The 24,790-nt window shown below is 68.6% G+C and overlaps 1 protein-coding gene across 2 annotated transcripts; it reads right to left on the bottom strand.

The window, feature by feature from the left end:
• Positions 1 to 24,694, bottom strand: INTS1 (integrator complex subunit 1). 2 transcript variants are annotated; one of them, XM_043455916.1, is made up of 47 exons: positions 24,336 to 24,694; positions 23,409 to 23,699; positions 21,060 to 21,256; positions 20,830 to 20,967; positions 20,415 to 20,574; positions 20,203 to 20,308; positions 19,923 to 20,115; positions 19,690 to 19,835; positions 19,443 to 19,584; positions 19,037 to 19,213; positions 18,528 to 18,636; positions 17,819 to 17,939; positions 17,375 to 17,452; positions 16,616 to 16,773; positions 16,054 to 16,150; positions 15,457 to 15,548; positions 15,225 to 15,285; positions 14,566 to 14,763; positions 14,234 to 14,363; positions 13,831 to 14,010; positions 13,557 to 13,706; positions 13,045 to 13,224; positions 12,753 to 12,857; positions 11,753 to 11,920; positions 11,564 to 11,675; positions 10,623 to 10,784; positions 9,792 to 9,938; positions 9,552 to 9,650; positions 9,204 to 9,328; positions 8,647 to 8,901; positions 8,285 to 8,444; positions 7,944 to 8,084; positions 7,617 to 7,791; positions 7,416 to 7,539; positions 6,697 to 6,827; positions 5,805 to 5,892; positions 5,491 to 5,717; positions 5,142 to 5,265; positions 4,094 to 4,227; positions 3,610 to 3,802; positions 2,997 to 3,124; positions 2,638 to 2,750; positions 1,787 to 1,900; positions 920 to 990; positions 616 to 707; positions 391 to 500; positions 1 to 295 (listed from the first exon to the last, which is right to left on the bottom strand). In XM_043455916.1, exons 1-47 carry the CDS (start codon positions 24,391 to 24,393, stop codon positions 180 to 182), a joined length of 6,576 nt encoding a protein of 2,191 aa, XP_043311851.1. In that variant the 5' UTR covers positions 24,394 to 24,694; the 3' UTR covers positions 1 to 179. The 2 variants fall into 2 exon arrangements, with proteins under 2 accessions (XP_043311851.1, XP_043311852.1); XM_043455917.1 differs by having other exon boundaries at positions 19,923 to 20,109.
• Between the last annotated feature and the right edge of the window lie 96 nt (positions 24,695 to 24,790).

The raw sequence follows: 24,790 nt of genomic DNA, 5'->3' as shown, positions 1-24,790 counted from the left end.
TCAGGGAATTCAGCAAGTTTCATTTGAACCCACAGGATGTCAGCACCCCTCCCCCAGGCTGCACCCCCAGCAGCTGCAGGCGGGACAGCCTCTGGGGCGGGCGGCCCCCCACTGCCGGCAGGGCCCTGGGTGTGGGCTCCAAGTGCCCGCGGCCCGCCTTGGTGGTCCTGAAGCTCCGCTCACATCACGGCCTCCAAGTGCAGGATCCTCAGGGCCTCGGAGATCTGGGCGCTGGTGTCCATCTGGCCGTACATGCCCACCAGGAAGGCTCGGTGCAGTAACACGGCCGCGTGCTCTGCGGACAGACGAGGGCCTGTCAGCTCCGCCCCCGCACCCCGGCTGCTCTCGCTCGGGCCAGAGGACCAAGGCCCCCGGGGGCAGCAGACGGACCTTGGCAGAGGAGGGTGTACTCGGGCAGGTTCCTCAGGGCCGTCTGCACCACCTCGAAGTCGCGGCTGCCCAGGCAGTACATGAACGTGGGCAGGAAGTCGGCTGCGATGCTGAAAAAGCCACATGTCCAGGGCAGCCTCGGCCCTCCACCCCTAACCCAAGCCAGGACGGCTGAGGCCCCGAGGCCCCCCACAGCCCCGGCCCCAGGCAGGGACGCTGGCTCACCCGGGGTTGTTCTGGATGGAGCGCAGGGCCAGGCTGAAGGCCAGGCTGCGGCAGGACTCCTCAGCCGAGCTCATGAGCCGCTGCAGGCTGGTCTGTGGGAGGACGCACGTCAGCAGGCCACCTCCCATCGGGGCTACCCCCTCAGCAAGCGTGGCCGAGGACCCCACTCCCCCAGCCCCACTCCGCCTTGCTGGGCTGCCTTGGTTCCAGGCTGGCCGGCGAGGCGCCCTGCCCCCGCAGGAAGAGGGGTGGGGGTGGCTGTGCCTCCCGCCCCAGCCCCCTGGGGCCTGTGGCCACTCCGCACCGAGAAAAAGCCCAGGATCTCCGGTCTCCGCCGGGACATCTCGTCCACGTCGCTCAGGACCTCCAGCAGATCTAGGTCGGGCAGAGGGCGCGTGTGATGGAGCTGTGTACCCCCTACCCCAGCAACCTGGAGGCAGGCGGCGGAGTCCAGGGCCGGCCCACTGCCCTCTGACACCAGCTGGGCAGGGATCCCAGCCTGGCCGAGGCCCCAGGGTCCCAGATGCAGCACAGCTGCTCAGAACAAGGCACCCGAGCCTCCTGGGACCCTCCACGCTGCCTCAGCGCTCACTCAGGCCAGGGAGCCCCCAGCACCTCTGGATGCCAAACACTGGGGTTCTGCTGCCTTCCCGACTCCACTGTGACGGCGCCTCTGGTTTGGGATCGACCAGGAGGTGCCCGCTCCCCCAAGACCCTCCTCCAGGTCTGCAGGGCCTGGGATCTGCGTGTGCACCACATCCCTGGGTGTCTGTTCCTGGCCACCTCAGAGTCACGCTGCAGACTCACCGCCCTGCCCGCCCCCAGGGGCCACCCGGGCTCAGCTCCCCCGGAGGGGACCAGGGGCCACCGGCCAGCTCCTCCCTTCCTTGGTGCCCACAGGGACTCCAGGGGGTTCCCCAAGAACACCGGCCAGCAGAGCAGCCCCCACTCTGGTCTCCAGCTTCCTCCTCCAATCCCCTCTCCATGGCCCCTCCCCCACTGTGAGCAAAGACCCAGCCCTCCCAGGGGCCCTGCAGTCTCCTGGATGCCCCCCAGGAGAAGCTGGGACAGCCAGGGCCGCTTTGGGACCCAGGACCGCAGGGACAGAACCTGGGAGACCACCCCCACCACAGGGGCAGCTGGCCTGGAGGAGCCACACCCCCTAACTCACCCTCGACCGTCTGGCCCCGGGACAGCCTCTTCATGTAGGGGGCCATCTCAGCTGCAGTCAGAGGGGTGAAGATGTAGACACTGACCAAAGGCAGGGAGCCGGCCGAGCTCTCGTCTGCAAGACAGGAAGCCAGGGCCAGTCAGGGGCCGGGGGGGCAGGATGGCCCGCCCCCAGCCGCCGGCCGCCGGCCGCAGAGGGCCTGTGCGGCCCAGACACACTCAACGCTGCGGCCACAGGACCCCGGCGTGGAGGGGAGGGCTGTCCCTGCTGAGCAGCATCTGGAGTCACAGCCGACCCCCGAAGATGGGGCAGAGCGCCTACACGCGGCGGGCGCTCAGAGAGTGTGTCGAGTCCACAGGCCTGCAGGGGGTGCCTGTGAGACGCGCACTTCTCCGAGAGCCCTGCACTCCCCGCTGCCGCCGCGCAGACAGCAGGCGCTCAATAAAGGCACTGCTGCGCACAGTACCGTGCCAGGCGTGTCGGTGGACGGCTGACAGTCACACTCAGCACCGACAACTGGGCAAAACCGGGGCAGGATGGCCGTGAAGGGCCAGCATCAGAGCGGTCCCTGGTCCTCAGCCTGTTCACGAACCCACCACTCGCCGGACACGCTGCTGCAGGCGCCGGGTTGCCGCCGGGGCAGTGGGGGCCGCGGAATGGGGGCAGGAACGCGGATGCAGCCAGGCAGCGGAAGAGGACCTGGCTGGTCCCAGAGGGCAAGTGCTGGAGGTCATGCGGGCCACAGCACCACCTGGGGCTGCGTGCGCATCACAGAACTGGGGCCAACGACACCCCAGGGCCACCCAGGGCAGTCCAACCCCCCTTCCCAGCAGAAGTCCAGCCCCACTCACCCTCACCCTCCTCGTCCAGGACCCGGTCAGCCCCACCGTCCCTGCTGGGAAGGCTGAGCCCTGCCAGGAGTGACTTAAGCATCACCAGGTCGCTGCTGTCAAGGGACAGGTCACTAGGGGACAAAAGGCGGGCGGACGAGGCTCTGCGTGAGGACCACACGGGGAGCGGGGGGCAAGGCTGTGCCTGAGGAGCATGCGGGTGGGGGGCCCAGGGGGCCGGGGGGGAGGGAGTCAGCTCAGGACAGCCCTGGCGCAGACCCAGCGTCTGTGACCCGGGCACCACGACCCTTGGAGCTCGCAGCCCTGAGCCCCGCCACGCTGCGCCCTGACCGAGACAGCCCGGACAGGGGCACACTCACTGGAGCACGTTCAGGTGCTTCTGCAAGAAGGCGACGGCGGCCGCAGGGCTGCAGCTGATGTACTTGTGCGTGAACCGCACGAACTTGCTGGCGAAGGGCACCAGGTGGCGGGAGGACTTCCGGTAGTTCTGCAAAGGGCATCGCACGGCAGCGCTCAGAGCCGGGTCTGCCCGAGACAGAGGCCGTGTCCCTGGTCCCGCTCGCACCCCTCCCGGAGCCTCACAACGCAGGCTGGACACCCCCAGGCACCGCCCTCTGCTGGGTCCCTAAGGCTCAGGAGTGGCCGAGGCCCACACCCTGCAGGGGCTCCCCAGGCAGAGGGGCAGCTGGGGGGGCCTGGCCCTGCCCCGCCCCCCTGCGGCCCGGGGCCCTGCTCTCCTGCAGGGCTCCCTGGAGCCGCGTCTGCCCTCACCCAGCAGCCTCTGGGGACAGGCCCCCAGTCCTGGTCAGGAGGACCTGGTCAGGAGGAGCCTGCCGGAATTGTGGAAGCAGGACAAACCGACTGGGGAGAGAATTCAGAATGGGGGCGGGGTCGGGCGGGGCCGGGTCGGGGTGGGGGGGGGGCGTGGGCGGCCGGGAGGTGGAGGCGGGGCGGGGCGGGGCTGGCACCCACCCGCAGCAGGCGCACGAAGGAGAGCAGGCAGTCCCACAGCGCCCCCTGGTGCTCGCTCTGGAACACCTGCGGCTGCAGCAGCTCCAAGACCCCCAGCACGTGCATGAAGAAGGTCAGGTGGTTCTGCTGGCGGAACTCCTGGAAGTTGAGGTGCGTGCGGCCGTGCAGGAGGGCAGCGATCATGGGCAGGTGCCTGCAGCCAAGCAAGAGCCGCCTGGTTGTGGGCGTCCTCCAGCCCCTCCTCTCAGAGACCTCATCCTCTGGGACCCAGACCACCTGCCGGCCGCGGATGCCCGCTCAACTGACCCGCCCAGCCCCGCCCCCCCAGGCTTGGCTTGTCAGCAACCCTGACCGCCCTGAGGATGACGGTCGCGTAACCCTCGGCCACATTCCGCCGCAGAGCCCATTCTTGCAGGAACGCCAGGTGTGGGGCCTGCCCCTGGCTGGGGGTGGGGAGACACCAGACCAGATGGCCAGGCGGTACCTCAGTAGCAGGAGGGGGTGGGCCACCGCCAGCTTCCGACAGGCCATGCTGGCATCGGCCACTCGGCTCTCGGCCGCCCGGGAGTCACTGGTGTCCGCCAGGAGGGTGATGAAGCGGTGGATGAGGCCGTCCAGCTGAGAGGGGCAGGGAGTCAGGGCCAGGGCCCCCGCAACCTTCGCGCCCACCTGCCCACCCAGGCTCAGCCCTGAGGCCCTGGCATGGTCCCCGAGGACCCACACGGTGTCCCAGAGAAACCTGCCCCCACTGCCTTCTGGGGCTTCGGAGGATCAAGCTGACCGAAGCCGGAGCTCCCAGCCAACCTCGGCACGCGGTGTGACGTCAGCCGCTCCCCGCAGACAGAAGCCCTGAACTAATGCAGGTGAGAAAAACCAACCTCACAGGTAAAGCTTAACTTCAGGTGCATGAAACACGGCACACACAAAGGGAAGGAGGCACGGCTGGAGAAACGCCGCCCCACCCCCCATCCTGAGAAGCAGCGCTGGAGGCAGAGCCGACTCGGGGAAGGCGGGGCGGGGGTAGGGAGACCGTGAGACCACACGCCCCCCGCACCACCGAAAGCAGGCGAAGGCAGACACTGCACACGGAGGACCCACACTAGGCAGGCGGGGGAGGCAGGAGCCAGGGAGGGACACGCTGTCCACACGCGCCCAGCACGGCGGCTCTGAAGCCAGCACACCCACTGAGAGCCTGCTGACATGCAGGGACAGAGCAGGGGGCTGGGGCACAGGAGACGTCACACACATGCAGCCTGCGGTTGTCAACAGTCCCCATCAGGGAAGGAGGGGGACATGGGGGGATGCCCACTCTGCTCTGCTCCACACCTGGAGGACTTCCTGGAGGAGGAAGGACCCTCCAAGAGGTCAGATAGGAGCGGGTGGCAGGGCAGGCTCCACCCTCAGACACTCTATCCACTCACCGATTCCTTCTCGGCCTTTAGGTTTGAGAAAAAGCACTTCCCTACCTCCCAGTCTGGGTTCCTACTCCCAAGCAAAGGACCCAGGCGCCCCAGGAGCCTGTCGGGCCTCACCTTGCAGACGCTGCTGCCGGCAGCCCCTTGGCTATGCAGCAGGACGTCGGGCAGGGGCACGCGCAAGTCCGGCCGCTGCAGGTAGAGCTGCACCAGCAGGTCACGGCTGCACCTGCCCAGGACACTGCGGAGAGCAGACACGGTGACCGTGTGGCCGGGACGCCCCCCCCACGGGGCCCCGAGCTGGGCAGGCCCTCACCGGTCGCCCCCCGCCCCCCCCACGGGGCCCCGAGCCGGGCGGGCCCTCACCTGTCGCCCCCCGCCGCCCCCACGGGGCCCTGAGCCGGGCGGGCCCTCACCTGTCGCCCCCCGCCGCCCCCACGGGGCCCTGAGCCGGGCGGGCCCTCACCTGTCGCCCCACTGCTGGACGCAGCCCGTCAAATGCGCCGTCACCTTCCTGACGCCCTCGTCGCCACCGCGGCAGCAGCTGAGCAGCAGGGGCAGCCGTGCCTGGAGCAGCCCGCAGGCGCCCGCGGCCCCGTCCTGGCTGCGCGCTTCTGCCTCAGCCAGGATCAGCTCCACCAGCCCCACGAGCTCAGCCGGCTGCACCCGCAGCACCAGCTCTTCCCGCCGCTTCTGCAGTCGGACGCCGTCGGTCAGCCCCACGTGGGACGGTCGTGCCCGGCCACCCCGCCCTCCGGGCAGGGGACACCCCAAACCTGCCTGCGGGGTGCGCTGGTCCCTGCCCTGCCAGATCCGAGGGACGTGGATGCAGGCCCAGAGGAAGTCAAGGGAGGCCGAGGGGTCAAACCTGGAGGAGGCGGGGAGGCCAGACCCAGCAGGAGGCGTGACTCCAGGGGAGGGAGATGGAGGAGACAGGCAAGATGCCCTGCCTGCTGGGACCCCGGCTGGCCGCGGAGGACGTGGGCCACCTGCCCGACCTCGTCCCAGCCCTGCCCCTACCCGCCCCCTCGCTCGCAGCCACGCGGCACAGACAACAGCCCTTCACTGTGACTGGAGGCCAGGGGACCGGCCACCCAGGCCAGAGAGCTGCTCCTGAGGGGCTGGGGTGGTGCTGGGCCAGATCCCCCAGGCCAGGCTCCCAGACGAGCTCTGCACCAGGCGGCTCCACACAGCACCCTGGGGCCTAGCGATGCCTGTGGTGCCAGGGAAGGAGCTGGCCTGTGGGGGCGGGGGCTCACCCGGGGGAGGGTCAGCGGAGCGGAGGGGGCTCACCCCGGGGGAGGGTCGGCGGGGCGGGGCTGTGGGGGGGGGCTCACCCCAGGGGAGGGTCGGCGGGGCTCGGCGGGGGGGGGCGTGCTCACCCCGGGGGAGGGTCGGCGGGGCCGCGGGGGGGCTCACCCGGGAGGGAGGGCCGGGCGGGTTGCAGGGGGCGTCACCCCAGGGGGGGCGGCCGGGTCTGGGGGGGTCACCCCGGGAGGTCGGACTCGGAGCGGGGGGCGGTGGGTCACCCCGGGGAAGGGTCGGTGGGGCGCGGGGGGGGCTCACCCCAGGGGAGGGTCGGCAGGGCGCGGGGGGGGGGGCTCACCCCGGGGGAGGGTCGGTGGGGCGGGGGGGGGGCTCACCCCGGGGGAAGGCCGGAGGGGGGGCTCACCTCTGTTCCCGGCCCCTGCCCAGCAGGATGCGGATACACTGGTGCAGGGTGGACCAGCTGGACTGGTGTGTGAGCAGGGCCAGTAGGTAGGGGCGGAAAGATGGCACCTGGGGGCCAGGGTGGCCTTTGCCCTGGGACGGAGGAAACCTGGGTTGGCCCCCGCTGGGTTGCCCAACTCTGGCAAGTGGGGTCAGTGGACGGCGGGCGGCCAGCAGGAGGCGGCACAGGGCAGAGAGAAGCCGCCGCTTCGGGGCAGGGCCTCCCAGGCTGGCGGGTCACTCCGCAGGTTAAACGTGGGCTGAACTGAACCCACCTCTCAGAGATGGGGACACGCGAGCAGCGCTGTGGGCGCGGGAGCGTGACCCACACCCTCGGAAGCGCAGACCCACCAGCACGGGGCAGGAACGGGGCGGGGCCACACAGCCCCTCCCCGGCCTCCCGGTCAGTTTCTTCATCTTCCCAGGGCCAGAGGGGCCCTGACGTGGGCTCCGGCCTCGCCCCTCTTCAGGGGAGCAAGCCTCCACTCTCCCTCCAGCACCCTGCGAGGACCTGGGCCCACAGGGACCAACTCCGCCCCTGCCGTCCCGCCTCTGTGACCAGATCTGGCCAGTCGTGGCGACTGGCTCGGCACAACGGGGACCTGTCCGGCCAATGAGACTCCGGCCTGGGGCCTGCCAGAACTGACAGGAAGAGCGTGCGCCAGGCCCGGCGAGGCCCACCTTGCCCCGGGAGAAGAGCAGCCTCTGCTGAAGGTCGGGGCAGCTGCCGACCACCTCAGGGTCCAGCATCTCCAGCCAGTCGACGAGCAGCCCCGAGCAGGGCCCCAGGCGCACGGCCTCCTGGCTGCAGGGGAGGGGGGGATGGTCAGACACAGCCGCCCGGGGCTGCCCCCAGGCCCGGCCGCAGCTCCGCCGGCTCACCTGCAGCTGTCGGTGTCCTGCTTCCCTGGGGCCAGGGGCTCCTCCTGCTCCGGCAGCAGCAGCGAGCTGACCACCGCCACGGGCCCTGAGGCTGGGACGGCGGACGCGGTGGAGAAGAGCGCGGCCAGCAGCTCCTCCAAGTGAGGGGACCTCGCCTCGATCAAACCCCGGAGGACTGCGGGGCAGAGGGGGTGCGTGTCACACTGGCCCAGGGCACGCCCGACTCCAGCACACAGCCCGCCCCCGGGGTTCGCTTTTCCTGGGGGCGCCCGGCAGAGGGACTCTGGAGCAGCGAGGGGTCCCCAGTGGAGCCCACGGCCCGGGCACCTTTGCTGACGAGCTCGGGCTCCACGTCACACTGCTCCCCAGACTTGAGGGTGGCCACGATGGCACGCACGGTGGAGCTGACCGCTTCCGGGTCCCCGCGGAACGTCAGGGCCTCCGCCAGGTGCACGAACCCGCTCCGCACTGCAGGGGAGCACGTGACCAGCTGGACTCCCACCAGGGCCCCAGGCGTGACCCCCTCGGTTCCCACACACACTCTCCTCCCCAAGGGGCCGCCCCTGGGTCCCGGCCCTGAAAGCACTGGGCCACGCCCCCCGCTGCCTCTGGGCCCCCCGGGAACAGGCCCCCCGACACAGCGGCAGAGCCCGGGAGCCCTGCCTCACCGTTGCTGATCCGGCGCCGCGCCGAGCACTGGGCGGCAAACAGTCTGAGCTGGGCCTGCAGGGGCCCGGCCTCCACGGAGGGACCGTCCAGCCACTGCAGGGCCTGTACGAGCACCTTGAGGAAGAGCGACGAGAAGCCGGCGTCCTGGGGCGCGCAGCGCTGGGGGGGCAGGGCACGGCTCAGACGGGGCCAGAGCCCCGGAACCCACCCGCCGCACGGCGGTGCCGCGTGCGCGCCCCACCCTCGGCCGCGGAGGGCCCATGTGCAGCTCCTCCCAGTGACCCGGGGACACACGACGGGGGCAAGCACGCGTGCGGGCACAGACGGGGCGGGCGAGGCGTCGCGGCCCACCCCGGCCCACCTGGTACTGGCAGAGCTGGCGCATCAGGGGGCAGGCGAGGACGTGGCCTCGGTGCATGGCCAGGGCCAGGGCCCCGCCGTGCGGGGAGCTCAGCAGGGTGGCGAGGGCCTGCAGGAGGCGCACCGCGACGCCCGGCGCCTCGGGGCTCCCCTGGCGGACGCGCGCCAGCTCCCGGCCCAGGGCCTGCTGCAGCGCCAGGGCGGCAGGGCGCGCGCTGGAGCTCTGCCACCGGGGGCCCGGGCTCAGTGGGAAGATCTGCGCAGAGAAGGGGGGCGGTCAGGCCAGCAGCGGGCACCCTGACCCACCACACTCTCCAGGCGGGCGTGAGGAGGGGGCTGTGGACTGGGGACGGGGCCCAGGGCAACAGGCCCGGGAGAGCGCATGTGGACCTGTGCATACACGTGCGTGTGCAAGGGTGTCAGCCAGGAAACGGCACATATGCTCTGCAGCACCCATCACTGGGCCCGGGGAGCCCAGGCCATGGGCCCGGGTGGGGGGACAGGCGGGGGGCAGGGGTGGGGCAGGGCGGGGCGGGGCGGGGGAGGGGGCACCCGTACCTGCAGGAGCAAGCCAGCCAGGTCGTCCTCCGGGCCCAGCACTCGCACCTGTGTCACGGCGCGGGTCCTGCCCTGGCCCGGCGGCTGCTCCGGGCTGCTTTTGGGTTTCGGCGCCTCCGCGCTATCTGCAGAAAGGGAAGCGCAGCGTCAGCGAGAGGCCCTCCCACCTGCTTCACGGGGACCCTGCCAACCAAAGCCAGCCGCCCACAGAGAAACAGCTCACGGGCCCTACTGAGAGCTCTCGCCAGGGCTCCCGAGGCCTACGAAGTACAGAGCCCGCTAACACGGGGGCGCGGGGGCAGATGCAGCCTGGCGGCCGTGCACGGGGACTCGGGCGGGTGCCGGTACCTCGCCGGGCGGGCAGGGAGGCTGTGAGCAGCGAGTGGAAAGTCTGGCCTCCGGACGCCCCACGCTCATGCTGGACCTCCACCAGGTGCGCCATGTAGTCTGTGGGGACACCGCGGGGATGCCGCGGGGTCAGAGAAGAGGGCTCCTCCCCACGGCGCCCACAGAGCCCCATGCCTCCCCGGGACCAGCAAGCGGGGTCTGAGGCAGCCGCCCGCGCAGAGCCCTGCCCGGGGTGCTCACTCTTGTCCATGATGTTCTGCTCCAGGGTCTGGGGGTCGTGGGCCACGGCCTGGTCCAGGTACTGCAGCAGCTTGCTCATGCTGGACACGGGGATGCCGAAGGACTGCACGAACAGCAGCAGCTGCTGCGGCTCCAGGTCCTGCAGGGCTGTGGGCGGCTCCCCTCAGCGGCCGGCGGGCGGGCACGGCGCCGGAGGGCAGCCCCGTGGGCGGCCGCGGGGTCCTCTGGCCCCCGCCCCGCGTCAGACTCGCCCAAGCGTGTCCTCTGTGCTTCCCAAACCAGCTCGCCCCCAACCTGCCCAGCCTCCCCAGCTGCTGGGCACCCTTCCTCCTCACTGCAGGCTGCCCGAGCCCACCCCACAGTCCAGACCACTGCCTCCCTCCCTCCTCCAGCGCCCTGTTCTCTCCAAGGCCTCGTAAGGCCATAAGAGCTTGCAAACAGGGTCAGCTCCCTGAGTGATCTAGACACGAGCCGAATAACGGATGCCCCAGAACCTGCCAGAGGCTCCCAAGCTGCCCTCTGTCCTCGGCAACGGCCTGCAGCAAGGCCCAGTTCCCCTTGGGCCATACCAGCATTTCCCCCAGCCATCCCCCCCCCCCCCCCCGGGCAGTACCAGCATCCGCTCCTGGCCGTCAGCCCCCGGGCAGTACCAGTGTCCCCCTCCCCAGGCCGACCGCCCCCCCCCCAGGCAGTACCAGCATCCGCTCCTGGCCGTCCACCCCCGGGCAGTACCAGTGTCCCCCTCCCCAGGCCGACCCCCCACCCCGGCAGTACCAGCGCCCCTCCCCAACCCCGGCAGTACCGGCGCCCCTCCCCCACCCCGGGCAGTACCGGCATCCACCAGCCGCGGGACCTCTGAGCGGATCATACGCAGCTTCAGCCAGTCAGGCAGCAGCAGCGCCTCCTCCGACGTGTCCACCAGGAATGCTGTGGGCAGCGGCTTCTTCTCCGGGAACCAGATGTCCAGCAGCGCCTGGAACTCGCTGTCACCAGCTTCAAGAGAGACGGCAGGATCAGCACCAGGGCCGCTCCAGGACCTCACGCTGAAGGCTCAGGCCAGCGTGTCCCCAGCTTACGGGGGGAGCCAAGGCTGCTGAGCAACGGGGATGGGGGGCATATACCAAGACCGACCGCAATCAGCACCAGAGGCTTCGAGGGGCAGGCTTATCTAATCCTCACAACCGCTGTGTTCTCCCCTCAGTCAAGGAAACCCAAGTGCAGGGAGCCGGCCAGGCCCCCCAGGAGCCCAGGTGAGGCCGGGGCCAGCATGGGCCACCATGAGCTCCATGGGCTTGGCCGAACCAGCTCCTTCCCACCCTCGTCTCCACAAAGCCCTGGGCAGCCAGCAGACCAGACCAGCATAAGGCCACCTCCCTGAACATAAGACACAGAGTCACCCACACCATCAGCCTCACAGGAGGGATGGAGAGGCTGCCAGGCCAGGAGGTTTCAGGCGGCCAGAGGATCAGCCAGCTCTGGACATAGCCCCCGGCCGACGCGTCAAGGGCCATGCCCAGGCCTGTGGAGGGGACTGGGGACTGTGCTCTGGGCCCCCGCGGCCCCTCGGCAGGCAGCCGTGTGGCCATCTCCACCTCCAGAAACCCGGCAGGAGGAGGCCCAGGTGTCCAGTGACACCCACGTGCATCTCAGGATAACGGGACAGCGCCTAGACCTCAGGGGTCCCGTCAGGGAGAGGTGCGCGTGCTCCCCAGCAGGGGCGTCTGCCTCCACGGGAGACCCAGCCCCCCCACCCCCGCCCGCAGCCTGCTCACCACGGGGTGGGCCCAGAGTCAGGAGGATGACCATGGCGTGGACCACGAGGATGTGCATGGTGGCCGTCTCCCCGCTGCTCCAGCGCAGGAAGACCTGGTCCTGTGACTCTGACTGCAGCAGAAGCAGGGGTGAGCGGCAAAGGCGGGGCACGGGGCTGGGCGGGGCCTGGCGGGGCGCCGCCCTCTTACCCAGCTGTAGACCTCTTCGCCTTCCTTGCTCTTGCGCATGCGCTGCACGTAGCGGGAGAAGATGGACAGCAGGGCCGCCAGCACCGCGTCGGACTCTGCGCTGCAGGAGCGCTTGGAGAAGAGGTGGGACATGATGGTGGAGCGCTCCACGATGAGCCGGGCCACGTCCTGCGGGACCGGGAGGCAGGGGGCGGGGTCAGCGGCTCGGGCTCTCCTCCCATCACACCGGGCCAACGGCCCAACCCCGTCCAAGGCCACCTGACGCCGCAACCCATTCGGCACAGACACCCCGACACCGGCCAGCACGCCGACGACAGAGGAGGCCCCATGTGCAGCCCCCTCAGACACACGGGCTGTAAACTGGAAAGGGCTGGCCCCGCGGAGAGGAGGGAGTGAAAGGAACACAGGCGTCTCACGACCCACAGGGAAAAGCCACCTGCCCACAGCCAGACACGCGTCTGCTTGCAACCGGCAGCAGTGACGCAGGGCAAGCTGGCCCCTAGACCAGACTCAAAAGGGTGAGGCCGCCGGCCCCTCGGCAAGAACCCAAGGTTGGACAGAATCCCCACTGTCCACCAACCTCGGTCCTGGGCCATTCCCTCCACTCACTCCCTCTATAGGGACCTGGGACCTTCAGGACCCCCGCGCTGCCAGCCGACAAACTCACAGAAGAGCAAGGTCAGGAGAAAGACAGCCACGAAAGAGCAGGCCGCGGGAGAACACAGGCCCGTGCCCCGCGGGAGCAGGATGCGTGGACCTGGCCCCTCCGCCTCCCAGGCTGGCCAAACCACACCTCTCCGGCCCAGAGCCACAGAGATAAGCAGCCCTGGGTGACCACAGACGGGGGGAGGGGGGGCATCCTGCCCTCTACTCCTGCTCTGGACAGAAGGTCCCTGCTGAGGCAGCTTAGCACTTGGGGCCCAGAGCTAAGGAGTGGCCCTGCCACCTGTCCGCTCTTGACCAGGTTGGGTCACAAGCTCCCCCATCCCCGCCCCCTCACCAGGGCTAGGTCGCTGTGCTGGCCCTGTTCCTCCACGGGCGTGTGCTGGGACAGGTAGACCAAGTAGGCGCTGATGGTCTGCGGGTCGGTCTCCATGTGGATGGCCTGCGGAGGGGGGCCGTGTGAGCAGGTGCTGGCAGCGGGGATGGCCCCTGGCCCCCTCCACCCAGCCCCTGCCCTCGCGCCTGGCCCCGCCCCTCGCCTCCTCGCCCCAGGACACCCGGCCCCCGCCCATCGGTGCCCCGCCCCGCCCATGACACCCGGCCCCACCCCTGCCCCGCCCCCGCCGCACCTGCTGCAGCGCCAGCGCAGTGGTGCTCCTCACGCTCTCGAACAGCGGCAGCCGGGGCAGGTCCCGCAGCAGCCACTGGTAGCCCTGCAGCGCGTCCGCGTCGCCCGAGTCCTCCTCCAGGGGCGGCTCCTTCTCCTCCCCGTCCCGTAGGCTGCCCTCCGAGAGCACCAGGGACAGGCCCTGCAAACCGACACGCGGGCTCTGGGGCTGCCGGCTCCCTCCAGCCCAGCAGAGACGCCACGCGCTCAGAGCTGCCACGACGGAGGGCCGGCTGCCTGGGAGTCCGGCGCCAGCGCCTCGGGGAGGCAGCAGGACGGACACGGGGCTGCCCCTGGGGCACTTCCGGCCGCCCCCGGGGTGGGAAGGGCCCAGCAGGAAAGGACCCAGTGTCTCTACGCTACTACCGTGCCCTCTTCCTTGATGGTCTCTTACGGTGAAGCCCCGGTGAGAAAAACGGTTGTTTTAACAGAAAAGACAATCATGCCAGGGGAGCAGAGGGCCCGGCCCCTCACCTTCATAGCCAGCACCCGGGCGGCCACCTGCGAGGAGCCCAGCCGCCGCAGGAAGTAGTCCAGCACCTCACACGTGGTCTGCTCGTCGGCCTTGGGGCCCAGCAGCAGGTCCTGCAGGCGGCCCAGCAGCTGCTTCTGCTTCTGCTGCCGCTGTGGGGGTGGGGTCAGGGGTCAGCAGACGGGGTTGGGGCGGGCGTGTGCTCACCCGGGTGGGGGGCGGGGGGTCAGGAGACAGGGGTCAGGGCGGGTGTGTGGGCCCCAGGCGGGCACTGACCTGCCGCTTCCTGGCCTTCTGCTCCTTGCTCTCGCCCTCCTCCTCCTCCCCACCTGAGGCGGGCTCGTCGGCGGCATCATGCAGTAGGAACTCGCAGAGGCACTGGACGGGCAGCACGTCCAGGGAGCCCTCGCTGGACTGCACCAGGTCGGCCAACCAGGGCATGGACTGCGAGGAGGCCTGGGCGGGCGGCAGGCACACGGCTCTTTCTAGTCAGTCCCGCTGCCGCCCTCCCCCACGCAACGGCCCGCCACCCGCGGGGACTCCGGAGGCAGCTCTCTGCACCCCGGAGCCATCGCTGAGGGGCCCAGTCTCTGGGCGTGCCCTCCAGCCCACGGTCTCATCTAATGTCAGGGCCCCCAGTGCCTCGGGAAGGGCCCCCCGCAGCCTCGGGGGCACTCACCTGCCTCTGGATGATGTTGAGGAGGAAGTCGGGGTTCCGGCTACGACACAGCAGGTGCCCAAGGCGCAGGGACTGGTTGAGGCCTTTCACCTGGTCCAGGATGTGAGGGGGAGGCCTCCGAGGCGGCCCTCTGAAAGCGCCAGGCGACACGCACGTGTCAGAGCCGCAAGTGCAGGGCCCTGCCCAGCTGAGAGTGGCTGGGGGGCGCCTGCCTGCCTCCCACCTGCCGTTCTCCCACAGGCCCGTGACTCCTCCCCTCTCAGCCTGGCCTCCCATTCGCCCCCACCCCCGCCCGGCCGCCCCCAGGCCCAGCCGCCCCACCCCTCACGCACTGGGGCTCGAGGCTGGTGAGCTGGGACAGCAGCAGGCTGCTGCTCTCAGTGATGGTCTGCCGGGTGGAGGCCGCGGCCAGGTGCCCCTCAAACGCCAGGATCTCCTGCTTCTCTCGCTGCGAGACCTGCAGCTCCCGGCTGATCATCTCGGCACGGCTCTCCTCATCCGTCAGGGTGCAGGGCGGGTACGAGTAATTGCTGGGACCAGGGAACAGGAGCGTGTCGCCTTGCCGCCCCCAGGTGGCGCTCAAGAGTAGGGGTCAGAGCCGACGGCGACGCCCCCGCCCAGGCCCGGCTGGAGCCGGCAGACTGTGGAAGGCGTCTGGGGGCCATTGGCAACACGGCCACAGTCAGACCCCAGTGAGGGAGCGGGTGGTCCTCAGACAGCCGGCCACCCTCCTTCCACACGACCGCACGCTGGTGCCTCCAAAACTGGCCAACAGGTGTCAGGGCCCCGGACCCCAGAGCGGCATGTGTGGGAGGAGGGCCATGGGAGACCCCGGCCACTGGGCCAGGTGGTCCGACACAGGCACCCAGGCCGACTCCCACTTTAGAGACACAGGCGCCCTCTGGGGGCCCGACTGCCGGGACCCCCGACACACGTTCTGAACGTGACCGAGCCCCCGCGTCCTGGCCCCACGTGGTGGCAAGCGACTCACTTGGTCATCGCCATCTCCATGAGCATCTTCAGCGTGGGGTACTCTTCCCAGGCGGCCAGGCCTAGGGGGCAAGGTGACAGGTGGTGGCAGGACCCTGGCCCGAGCCCCAGCCCCTCCCCACTCACCACCCGGCCCCCAGCCCGAACCGATGGAAGCCAGGAGAGGCGAGGCCCACACAGGCTCAGGGGGCGGGGCCGGGCCGGGGCGGGGCCGGGGGGGCGTGGGCGCTCACCAATGTTCTCCGGGTTGAACGCAGCAACGACCAGCAGGAGGGGCCACGCCTTCCAATAGAGGGTGGAGATGGCGAGGTTCGGAGGCTGGTACCTGGAACCAAGGTGTCCACAGCTCAGCCTCGGCACCCGAGGTCCGCGAGGCGGACGGGTCCAGACCAGGGCCCCAACAGCCCGACATCCTGTGAAGGGCCACCCGGACACCGCATCTCAGATGTAAAACGTCCAGAAACGTCCAAGCTACAGGATTCGTGGTGTCTGACGGCTGTTGTGTGTGAGGGGAAGGGGATGGGAGCACCAGCTGATGGGAACAGGCTTCTTGGAGGGACGACGCTGTCAGTTTACACAGACCCCGGCTGCAGAACCCTGCGGGTGTGCTGAAACCACCCTATCACAACTGCAAACGAATGACGCACATGGCAAGTGAAAACTGCACCGCGGTGAGGCGCTGAGGAAACAGCGTGAACGCACTGCCATCTAGGAGCCAGACATGGTTTCCTAGTTCACACACAGGAACTAAGCAGGAAATAAGCATTGAGGTGACACGGGCCAGGGAGAGAACAGGCAGCGGGCAGGGGGACCCGGGGCCGGGGCCTCACCCCGGTGGGAGCTGGATGTTCTCGGGGTGGTGGTAGGTGCACAGGTTCAGGACGGCGTCGATCAGCTGCACTCGCTCCACCTTCAGCACTTCCACGTCTGAAACGCAGGAGCCACACGCGGGTCCCTCGCGGACGTCCCGCCCGGACTTGGGCCGTGGCCGTCCGAGCACGAGGACACGGGGCTGGGGCGGGGACGATACCGGCACGGGACGTGCGGCCAAGGAGCCCCGGGGCGCCAGAGCGCATCTGCACTGCTGGCGCTCTAGAGGGTGCAGTGCGGCCGGGCTCGGGGACGGGCAAGGACGCGCCGACCTGTGGGTGCAGCGGATGCCCCAGAGAGGGCAGGGGGACGGGGAGCCCCCACGCTGCAGGCCGGCCCAGGCCCACCAGCAGCGAGACCCGTGCTCTAGACGGAGGGCCGCTCTGCGTCAGGTCTCCCCACGACCCTTCAGAGAGGCGGGGGACAGACGCTCCTGCCGGGTTAAACCATGCAGAGAACACGCGAGTCCAGGTGAGGCCCCGGAGGTCACGGGGAGGGGAGCTGGTGGTAGGAGGCCCTCACCGTCAGCCTGCACGGCCGCAGCCCGCTTCACCAGGTGGTCGGCCAGCTCCATGGCATCGGCAGGGCCCAGCGGGAGCTCCCGCGAGAGCCCGATGACCAGGATGCGCATCAGCGTGTCCTCCAGGATGGGCACCTCCGAGCAGAGGCGGAGGAAGAAGCTGCGGGCAGAGTGGGCAGTGGCGGGCTCGTGAAAGCCCCCCAGGCCCGCAGGGCCCGCCCGCCCCCGGGGCAGAGGAAGCGCCAGCTCATCTCGTCTGGGCAGAGGGGGCACTGCCCACCCTCCCCGTGGTCTCCTGTGCCTCATGCCCGTGTGGACCAGGCCCCGCAGCCCCGAGGAGGACTGTGAGTGGGAGCCAGGCCTCGGGGTCTCAGAAGTCAGCCTCGCCCCCAAGCCATGCCCCCAGACAGCGGTGGGGCTCGGGTGGATGTGAGGGGAGCACGCTAACCCCGCAGTGGGGCCCAAAGCAGCAACAGAGAGGAAGTGAGCTGTTGGAAGCTCAGGGAGAGTGACCTGGCTCGGGGACTGGAGGGGCAGACAGAGGACACGTGTGTGCGTGCCTGGACACGAGGGGAGGGGGGGGGACGGGGACGTCTCGGGCCCCTGCGCAGCCAAGCACCTGGGCGGGGGGGGGACGGGACTGCAGAGCACCTGGGGGAAGGGCGGCACAGGTGTGGGCCCAGGGACGGTGACCCCCAAGACTGCCCGCGGCCTGCCTGGTCTGGGTGCCCGGCCCCGCCCCCACCAGTTGGCCTGCTCACTTGCGGTCACTCTCGGGCGGCCAGTTGTCCCATTTGTAGTAGGTCTCCGGCTGCTCCGTGAAGAGAACCTTATGGAGGCTGCAGGGCGGTAGGGCCATCAGGGCGGGGTCCTGGGCCCCGCCACCTCATCAGCCCCCACGGGTGGGGAAGCCTGTGTGCAGAGGGATGACCAGCCTCCTGGCTCTGCAGTGAGGCCTGGGGAGGGTGGCAGGCGATGGGCCCCTCCCAACAGGGCGCTCCCCACTCCAACCAGACAGGACCCCGCCTTCCTGAGGCCCTGCGGGAAGCTCGGACACCACGAGGTGTTGGCTGCTGCCCACTGGCCCCTCTGGTCTCTGAGAGGCTGGCGCCAGCTAGTGACCTGTCACCCGGGGAGGGGCCCTGTCACTCGTCACCGTGAGCTGGGAGCGCAGCTGGTGGGGAGCGGGGCAGAGCTGGCCGTACCAGTGCACGTAGTCCTTGGGGGCGAGCTTGCTAATGGAGGGCACGACGGTGTGCAGCCACCACACGGCATCCCGCTGGATCGCGGCAATCTGGTTCTGGAAGGAGCGCAGCACCTCGAGATCTGGGGAGGAGGAGATGGTTACGGTGCCTGCACGGCGGCCAGTGGTGGATTCAAGGCCAGGCGCACGGAGAAGGCTGGGCGGGCGGCACAAGCATCCTGAGACCCCCGCAGAGGGGCGGGGCCGAGACGGGGCGGGGCCGAGACGCTGGAGCAAGGCTCAGCGAGCACCTGACCTGACCGTCCTCCAGGGCTGAGGACATCTCAGGGAAATGAAACCCTGAAATCCCAAGTGTCCTTCCAGCCAATCGCTTAAAGGGCCTTGCAGCCAACCCTTTCCAAGGTCAGTAATGACCCAGAGCAGGCTGACCCAGACACCGCTGCCCTGCCCCCCACCCTACCCCCAGCCCAAAGACTCCAGGATCTGCACAAGCAGACCAGCAGAGAGGACCCCGGGCTGGGCGCTGTTGCTCTCCGCCTGGACAGAGTGGGAACCAGCAGTTTCAGAAGCTTCTGGGACTCCAGAAGGCAAGTTGCCCTCCCGCCCCACCCCCCCGGCCCACACTCAGAGCAGAGCCCCCTTCTGCTACCCCAGGCCGCCTCCCCACCAGGAGAGGCCCCGCAGCAGGCAGCCCGCCCCCAGCTCCTCACTCTTCTTCTCTCCTTTGTCCCAGGCGACGCCAGCCTCCTTCACCTGGGCGGTGATGCCGAGCATCATGGACACGGCCAGCACGTCCGTGACGTGCACCACAAAGCGCTCCTGTGGGACAGCTCAGCTCAGCAGGTCCACGTCCCTGTCTCCCCCCACCCCCCACACGGCCAGCCGGACGGCAGGAGGCTGGGGACCCAGAACCGGCCACAGCAAGGCCAGGTCGGGCCACAGGGGGAGGTTCAGCCCACAGAGCTACCCTCCGGAGAACAGGACCCCCACGGGCTGTCTGCTGACTCGCTCACGTGGCACTCGAGATGCGCCACCCTCGGCCCCAAGTCCTATTCTCAGGAGGCCCTTCCCACCTCCTCCACCTCCTAAAATCTACCCTGAGCAGACTTCCCCGCCCTGGGGGCGCCGGCGGTCTGCGCACACCAGACACTGCCGCCCCACCCCCACACCCATCCCGGAGACCGTGAGGGCCGGCGGCCTGCGGCGGGGTTCTGCACACCTTGAACTCCATGTCCAGGTACTGGGGCTCCTTGCGCTCCTGCATGAGCCCGAGGCAGAAGGCCTGGAAGTTAATCTCGTGCTTGGTCTGCTTGATGATCTCACGCAACAAGGCCCGGGAGGCCCGCAGGTAGTCGTCCTTGTTGGTCAGTAGGTCCTGGAACACCATGGCCAGGAACTGGGGAGAGAGAGCGGGGAGCTGCCGGCCGCCTGCCCCAGGTCACGCGGCCCCCGCAGCTCTCATCCTTGGGACAACAGGAGGCCGCCCAGAGACCCCGGGACCCAGAAGCCCCAGGACAGGCCCCGATGGCTGCTGCTGCACAGCCAGGCCCGGCCCCTGGCCCCTGCCAGGGCCTCCTCACGCACTCTCTCCCGCGGGGGCCGGGGCGGGGGGTCCCAGGGCCCACCTTGGGCGCCAGCTCGGAGCTGTGCTGGAGCACGGTATACAGGATCTGCATGTTGTTGGGGTTCCGCGCATTGGAGAGCTCGTTGAAGATCACGAACTTGATCGTGGTGCCCAGGTTGTCCTTGTGCGCGTTCAGCAGCTCCCTGGGTACGGCCAGGCAGAGGGAGCTGGAGCGGCTGCCCCCCACGCCCCACGAGGCCACGCCCCGCCCACCCCCCGCACCCCTGTCACCCGCGCCCCCCGCGCACCTGATGCAGAGCATGTAGTGGTTCAGCAGGACCTTGGGCTTGAGGCGGATCTTGATCAGGTGGGAGATGACGTCCATGTCCTCGGCGCCGTGCGTGCTGCAGTTCATGCACACGGACATGAGCAGGTCCTGGGCGGGCCGCGTCAGCTGCGGACGGCGGGGTGGGGAAGACGCGTCAGCCCCACGGCCTCGGGCGCCGGGAGGGCCCGCGCCCACGTGCTCGTGCGCCCTCACCTTGGGGTTCTGCAGCCACATCTCCAGCTTCTGCACGGTCATCAGCCGCACCTCCTTGTAGCCGCAGGTGGAGGTGAGCAGCCGCAGGAGGTTCCGAGAGACGCTGTCGATGGGCTGCCGGCGGTTGAGCTGGTCGCGCAGCATGTCCAGGACGTACTCCTCCACGCTCTCCGCCAGCTCCTCGTACCTAGGCCAGAGGGGGGACGGCAGCGGGCAGGAAGGCAGGCAGGCGGGGGGCTCTCCTGGGGCCGTGCGGGCGGGGGGTGCGCAGCACACCTACCTGGGCATGAGCTGGCCCTCCTGCTCGGGGCTGAGCTTCTCCTCAGCGATCAGGAGCTCTGTCTGGCTGTCCTCCTCCTCCGTGAGGGACGGGTGTGGGCTGCTCCCTGCAGAAGGAGCGCCTCGTGGACACCGGCTCCCCCGGCACCACATGCCTGGGCCCCTCCCACGGGGAACCCCAGCCCAGCTGCGGAGCGGGGCGGGGGGGCTCACCAGCACTGAGGTCCCCTCCACCACGCCCCGCCTCCCCCTGCAGGAGCACACTCTTGGGGGGCATCTTGGTGTTGAAAGCCGTCTGGATGTTGTCCACGAAGGTCCTGCAATGCGGGCTGTCCACCCAGATCCGCTCCCCTAGGGAGTCTTCAATGTACACCTGCGAGGACGGAGCCAGAACCTCAGCCTGCCCTCCAATGCATCCCCCTGCGCATGAGCAGGAGGAAGCTGGGAGCCTCTCCGGCCTCCTGCTGCCCCTTCACAGCCAGCAGCTCGGGAGAGGAGATGCCCTGGGTTGCCACACGCAGCCCTCGGGGCTCAGATGCCTTTAACCCCCCGGTGGTCCAGTGGTCTGCCCACCCTGATCGCAGCCCTCTGCCTTCACCAGAGTGATCACCTGGGAGAGGCCGCTCACCTTGACAAAGATCTCGGGCCAGTTCTCGTCCTCCTCGTACGCGGCCATGAGGAGGTTGCAGGCCAGCACAGACACCAGGCTGTTGCCCTTGGCCTTGAAGTTGATGGAGGCGTCCCGCCGCAAGAGGCTGCATAGGGCCTGCGGGAGACGGTGCGGTGGCAGGGAGGCCTGGCTGGCTCCGCCCGCCCCTCCCCGCTTCCCGGCACAGAGGAGGGGACGGTGGCCCTCACCTCGATGACCCCTTCTGTGGCGAAGATGTTGGGTTTCATCTTGGCCAGGTACATGAGACTGAGGTACAGGACGCTGTCCGGCTTGGCCCGCGTCACCTTCAGCTGCCTCACGGCCCCACACAGCACCCCCTCCAGCCGGTCATCGTTGCCCTCCAGCTCGGCCGCCTCAATCTCGTCCAGCAGCACTGTCGGCGGGACTGGCCAGGGGGACGGCCGGTCAGGCAGGCGGCCCCAAGCGAGATCGCCCCGCGGGGCCCTCAGGCCAGGGGCTGCCTGGGGCGACCTCCAGAGAGCTGTCCGAGGGCCAGGGCCAAAGCCGCAGGGAGGGGGGGCAGCCGGGCAGCGCAGGGCAGGGGTCGCCCGACCCCGGGAGTGAGCAGGCCCAGGAGGGGCCACGCTGGAGCCCATCAGGTGCTGCCAGAGCCCTCCCACTGCGCTGCGCCCACATGGCCACTCTAGGGTGACCTGGCCTAGGAACACCTCTTTATCTACGAATTGGTCCTTTTTTCTGAGCTTCCGAGCGAGCCGGCAGGGTGCCACCTGTGGCCTCCTCCTCCACCGCGGCCGCTCCTGCGTGGTCTCCTCGCGTCTGCCCCTCCGAGGCTGCTCCCTGCATCTCTGCGAGAGCCCGCCAGGGGCTCCAACTCTTCCCCCCTGTGCAGCTGCCCTCTGCTATTTCCCTCCTGCTACCTCCTCAGGCGTCCTGGCCCCCACCTTCCTTCTCTGATGGGATTGGAGGCCCCCCTCCCCACCCCCCACCTCTGGGGGTCCCCCCGGGCCAGGCTCGGCTCCACCCACGTCTGCTCTGTACCTCACTTGCCATCACTCGGGCCCATCTGTTCTCTCACTTCCACTGTGATTTCTTCTCTGAATCAAAGAGTTTTTTAGGACTGTGTTTTTAGATACCCAAGTGATGGCGACGCGATGGATTTCTGACTCAACTGCATGGAGGACAGAGGTTGACCGACACTCCCCGAGTGCTTTCCATGTGCCAGGGAGAAACACAAACAGGCAGGACAGAGGGGTGGAGCTCAGAAGGTCCTGGCTGTGGAGACACTCCAAGTGCCAGACGCCATGAAATAGCTGAACTCAGCCTCTTCTGTTTTGCTAAATGTGTTTCATTTGTAATAGGCCTTTCATAACCATACTCCACGTAACCTTCAAATCCACCTTATCTGGGACTCGTGTGATGATAAAACCAACGCACGGCCAGTGAGGAGAGAGCTGCAGCCTGAGTCGGGACTCGGCCCCTCAAGTGCTCCCAGCGCTGACCCGGCCCAGTCACCGGGGGGGCACCGAGTCGGGGCTCCGAGGGGGCCACCCCCCAGCGCAGCCCTCTCAGCGCAGCCCCGGCCGTTCCCCAAGCACAGGTCCCTCCACCAGCACGAAGGCCTCCACGCCACAGCTTCTCTCCTAGCCCCGCGCTGCCAGTCAAATCCCAGCCAGCCTTTCGGGCTCGATCTCCCGCCACAGTCCCCGATGGGCCTCCTCTCTCCCCGGCTCCCTGATGGGCCCTCTCCCCTTGCCGCCACGTGAGCACCTGTACACTTTAACACCTGGGACTGGAGTGATGTTAAACAGACGCGATCTACAGAAAAACAGGGCAATGTCACGTGCAGAACTAACAGCTTCTGTGTAAACAGCGGGCTTGTGGATAAGCTTTATACCTGTCTCTAGTGCTATCATGATACCTCATCAGCTAAGAGATAAAAAGCAAGCAGGTAAACTCTGTGTTGTTAGGAATTGGGAAGAGGTTTGAGGCAGCACAAACCACCCCATCCTGGGTGGACAGAGTCCTCACGAGACGCACAGCCCCCAAGGACAGCACCTGTCTGTCTGCACTGCCCTGGACTCCCTCCACTCAGAAGACTGTCACAAAGGCAGCCTCGGAAAATACACCAGACCAGCAAGGGAACAAGAGAGTGAGCCTGTTCCCCGAGGACAGGAGCAGGCAGCCCTCCAGGAGGGCATCAGGCTCATGCCGGCTCCAGCCCCGGAGCTGGGCCAACAGAAATCCGTACAAGGCTTTCCAATGCCGGAGGCCCCTGCACGGCTGTCTGCTCCCCAGGGAGGGCCACAGAGGCACGCATGCAGCAGCAGCCCCTTCGGGCCCCGGATTGACGCAGGCCACCCTGCCCTGAGTGACATAAGCACCTCGTGTCACTGACAGTCTGAAGCAGAGGTGTGGTGAAGGCGGCCCTAGGAGACACGCTCTAAAAAACAAACTCACAGCTGACTCCTGTTCTCCATTCTCCAAAGAGCCTACACTGCTAAGCCTGGAAGGAGCCTTTCTGAACCCCGGTGCACGGATGACGCAGGGGCTGGGGGACGTCCAGAGGCCGTCTTTACCTTCAATCGGGACCACGGACGGCTCTTTAATCGAGGGAGAGATGGCACGCTTCTCTGCAACTGCAGCCTCAGCCAGGCGTCCCAGGGCACTCAGTGGGGGCGTGGAGGAGAGTTTGGGGCGCTTGGTGAGCCCCGGCAAGGCTGAGGCACCCGCCAACGCAGCCGCAGCATCGCGCTTCCGCTCCGAGGGCAGGCCGGAAGGGGCAGGCTTCAGCAGGGTAGAGGCTGTTTTCGACTCAGTGGTCTGACCCTTTGAGCCCAGAGCAATGAAGTCTCCTGGTGGAGGGTGACCTGCAGAGGGACATGCACCTTCACACAGCAGCTAGGTGGAAAGGGTGTCGGAGAACAACTCCAACCTCCCACGATTTCCATGGGGATTCAACTATGGTCAGGGGAGGCGAAAAAACAAGACACCCAGCAAGTCCACAGCAGTGCTGGGACCAGACAGTGAGCAACAACGGCCAGTCACACTGGCGCTGACTGCAGACCAGGCCGTTTCCAGCTGATTGGCATCCGTTCCTATCATCCTCAACAAGTTTCTGAAACAAGCATCATTAACCTCACTTTACAGTTTGAGTACCACCAGGCACAGAGAAGTTAAGTAAAGCCCCCGAGGCCACTCAGCTAGGAGGAGCGAAGCGCGGGTTGTAGGCCAGTCTGGCTCCAGCCTGCTGTCAGCCCCTGCGTTTGTGCCGCCCCCTCCTCCCCCCAGGGATGCTGTCCATGGCCTCGGACGCGCAGACCAACGAGACGGCCTGGGTCGAGGAGGCGGTGGCGGCGGTCCCAACCCACCGCCCCGGGACTCCCAGGGCCGCCGGGACCAAGGGCTGCTGTCTGAGACCCCATTCCTGGGAACCGCGTTCGGCTAGGAGAAACAAAGCCGCGACCCGAAGGCGCAGCGCTGCGTGCTGCGAGGAGGCCGCGCACCCGAAGGCTTGGCCGCAGCGCTGGGCCTGCGGACAGCGGTGGGCTTAGCCCGGTTCATCCTGTCCTCGGGCCCTCGCCGCTCCGCGCTGCCGACGCCGCGCTGGGGGGAAGACCGGCGCTAGTCAGCAGTCCGCCGCTCGCCCATTCATTCCAATCTGGGACTGGGGCCCGGGGCGAACGCTCCGCCCCGCCGCGGGCAGCAACTCCTGAAGCGGCCGCGCGACCCCGCCTTTCCGCCTCGGATCGCGGGAAGCTCTGTCTCTCCGGCAGAGGCGGCCCAGTCACTTCTAGTGAGATCGATAGGTACCCATCGCAGCGGCGCCCGGGTACCGCTGCGGCCGCCCCGGAACCGGAAGTCGTCATCCGAGCCTGACTTCCGGAACACCTGGAAGCAAAACAGCGAGGGGGCGGGGCAGGAGGGATTAGACGAGCAGGTCTGCGGTGCCTGCAGCGCC

The sequence above is a fragment of the Cervus canadensis genome, chromosome 32 (genome assembly GCF_019320065.1).
Source record: "Cervus canadensis isolate Bull #8, Minnesota chromosome 32, ASM1932006v1, whole genome shotgun sequence".
NCBI classification, from domain to species: Eukaryota; Metazoa; Chordata; class Mammalia; order Artiodactyla; family Cervidae; genus Cervus; species Cervus canadensis.
The sequence above is the reverse complement of the archived record's forward strand: the minus strand, read 5'-3'. Positions and strand labels throughout refer to the sequence as shown.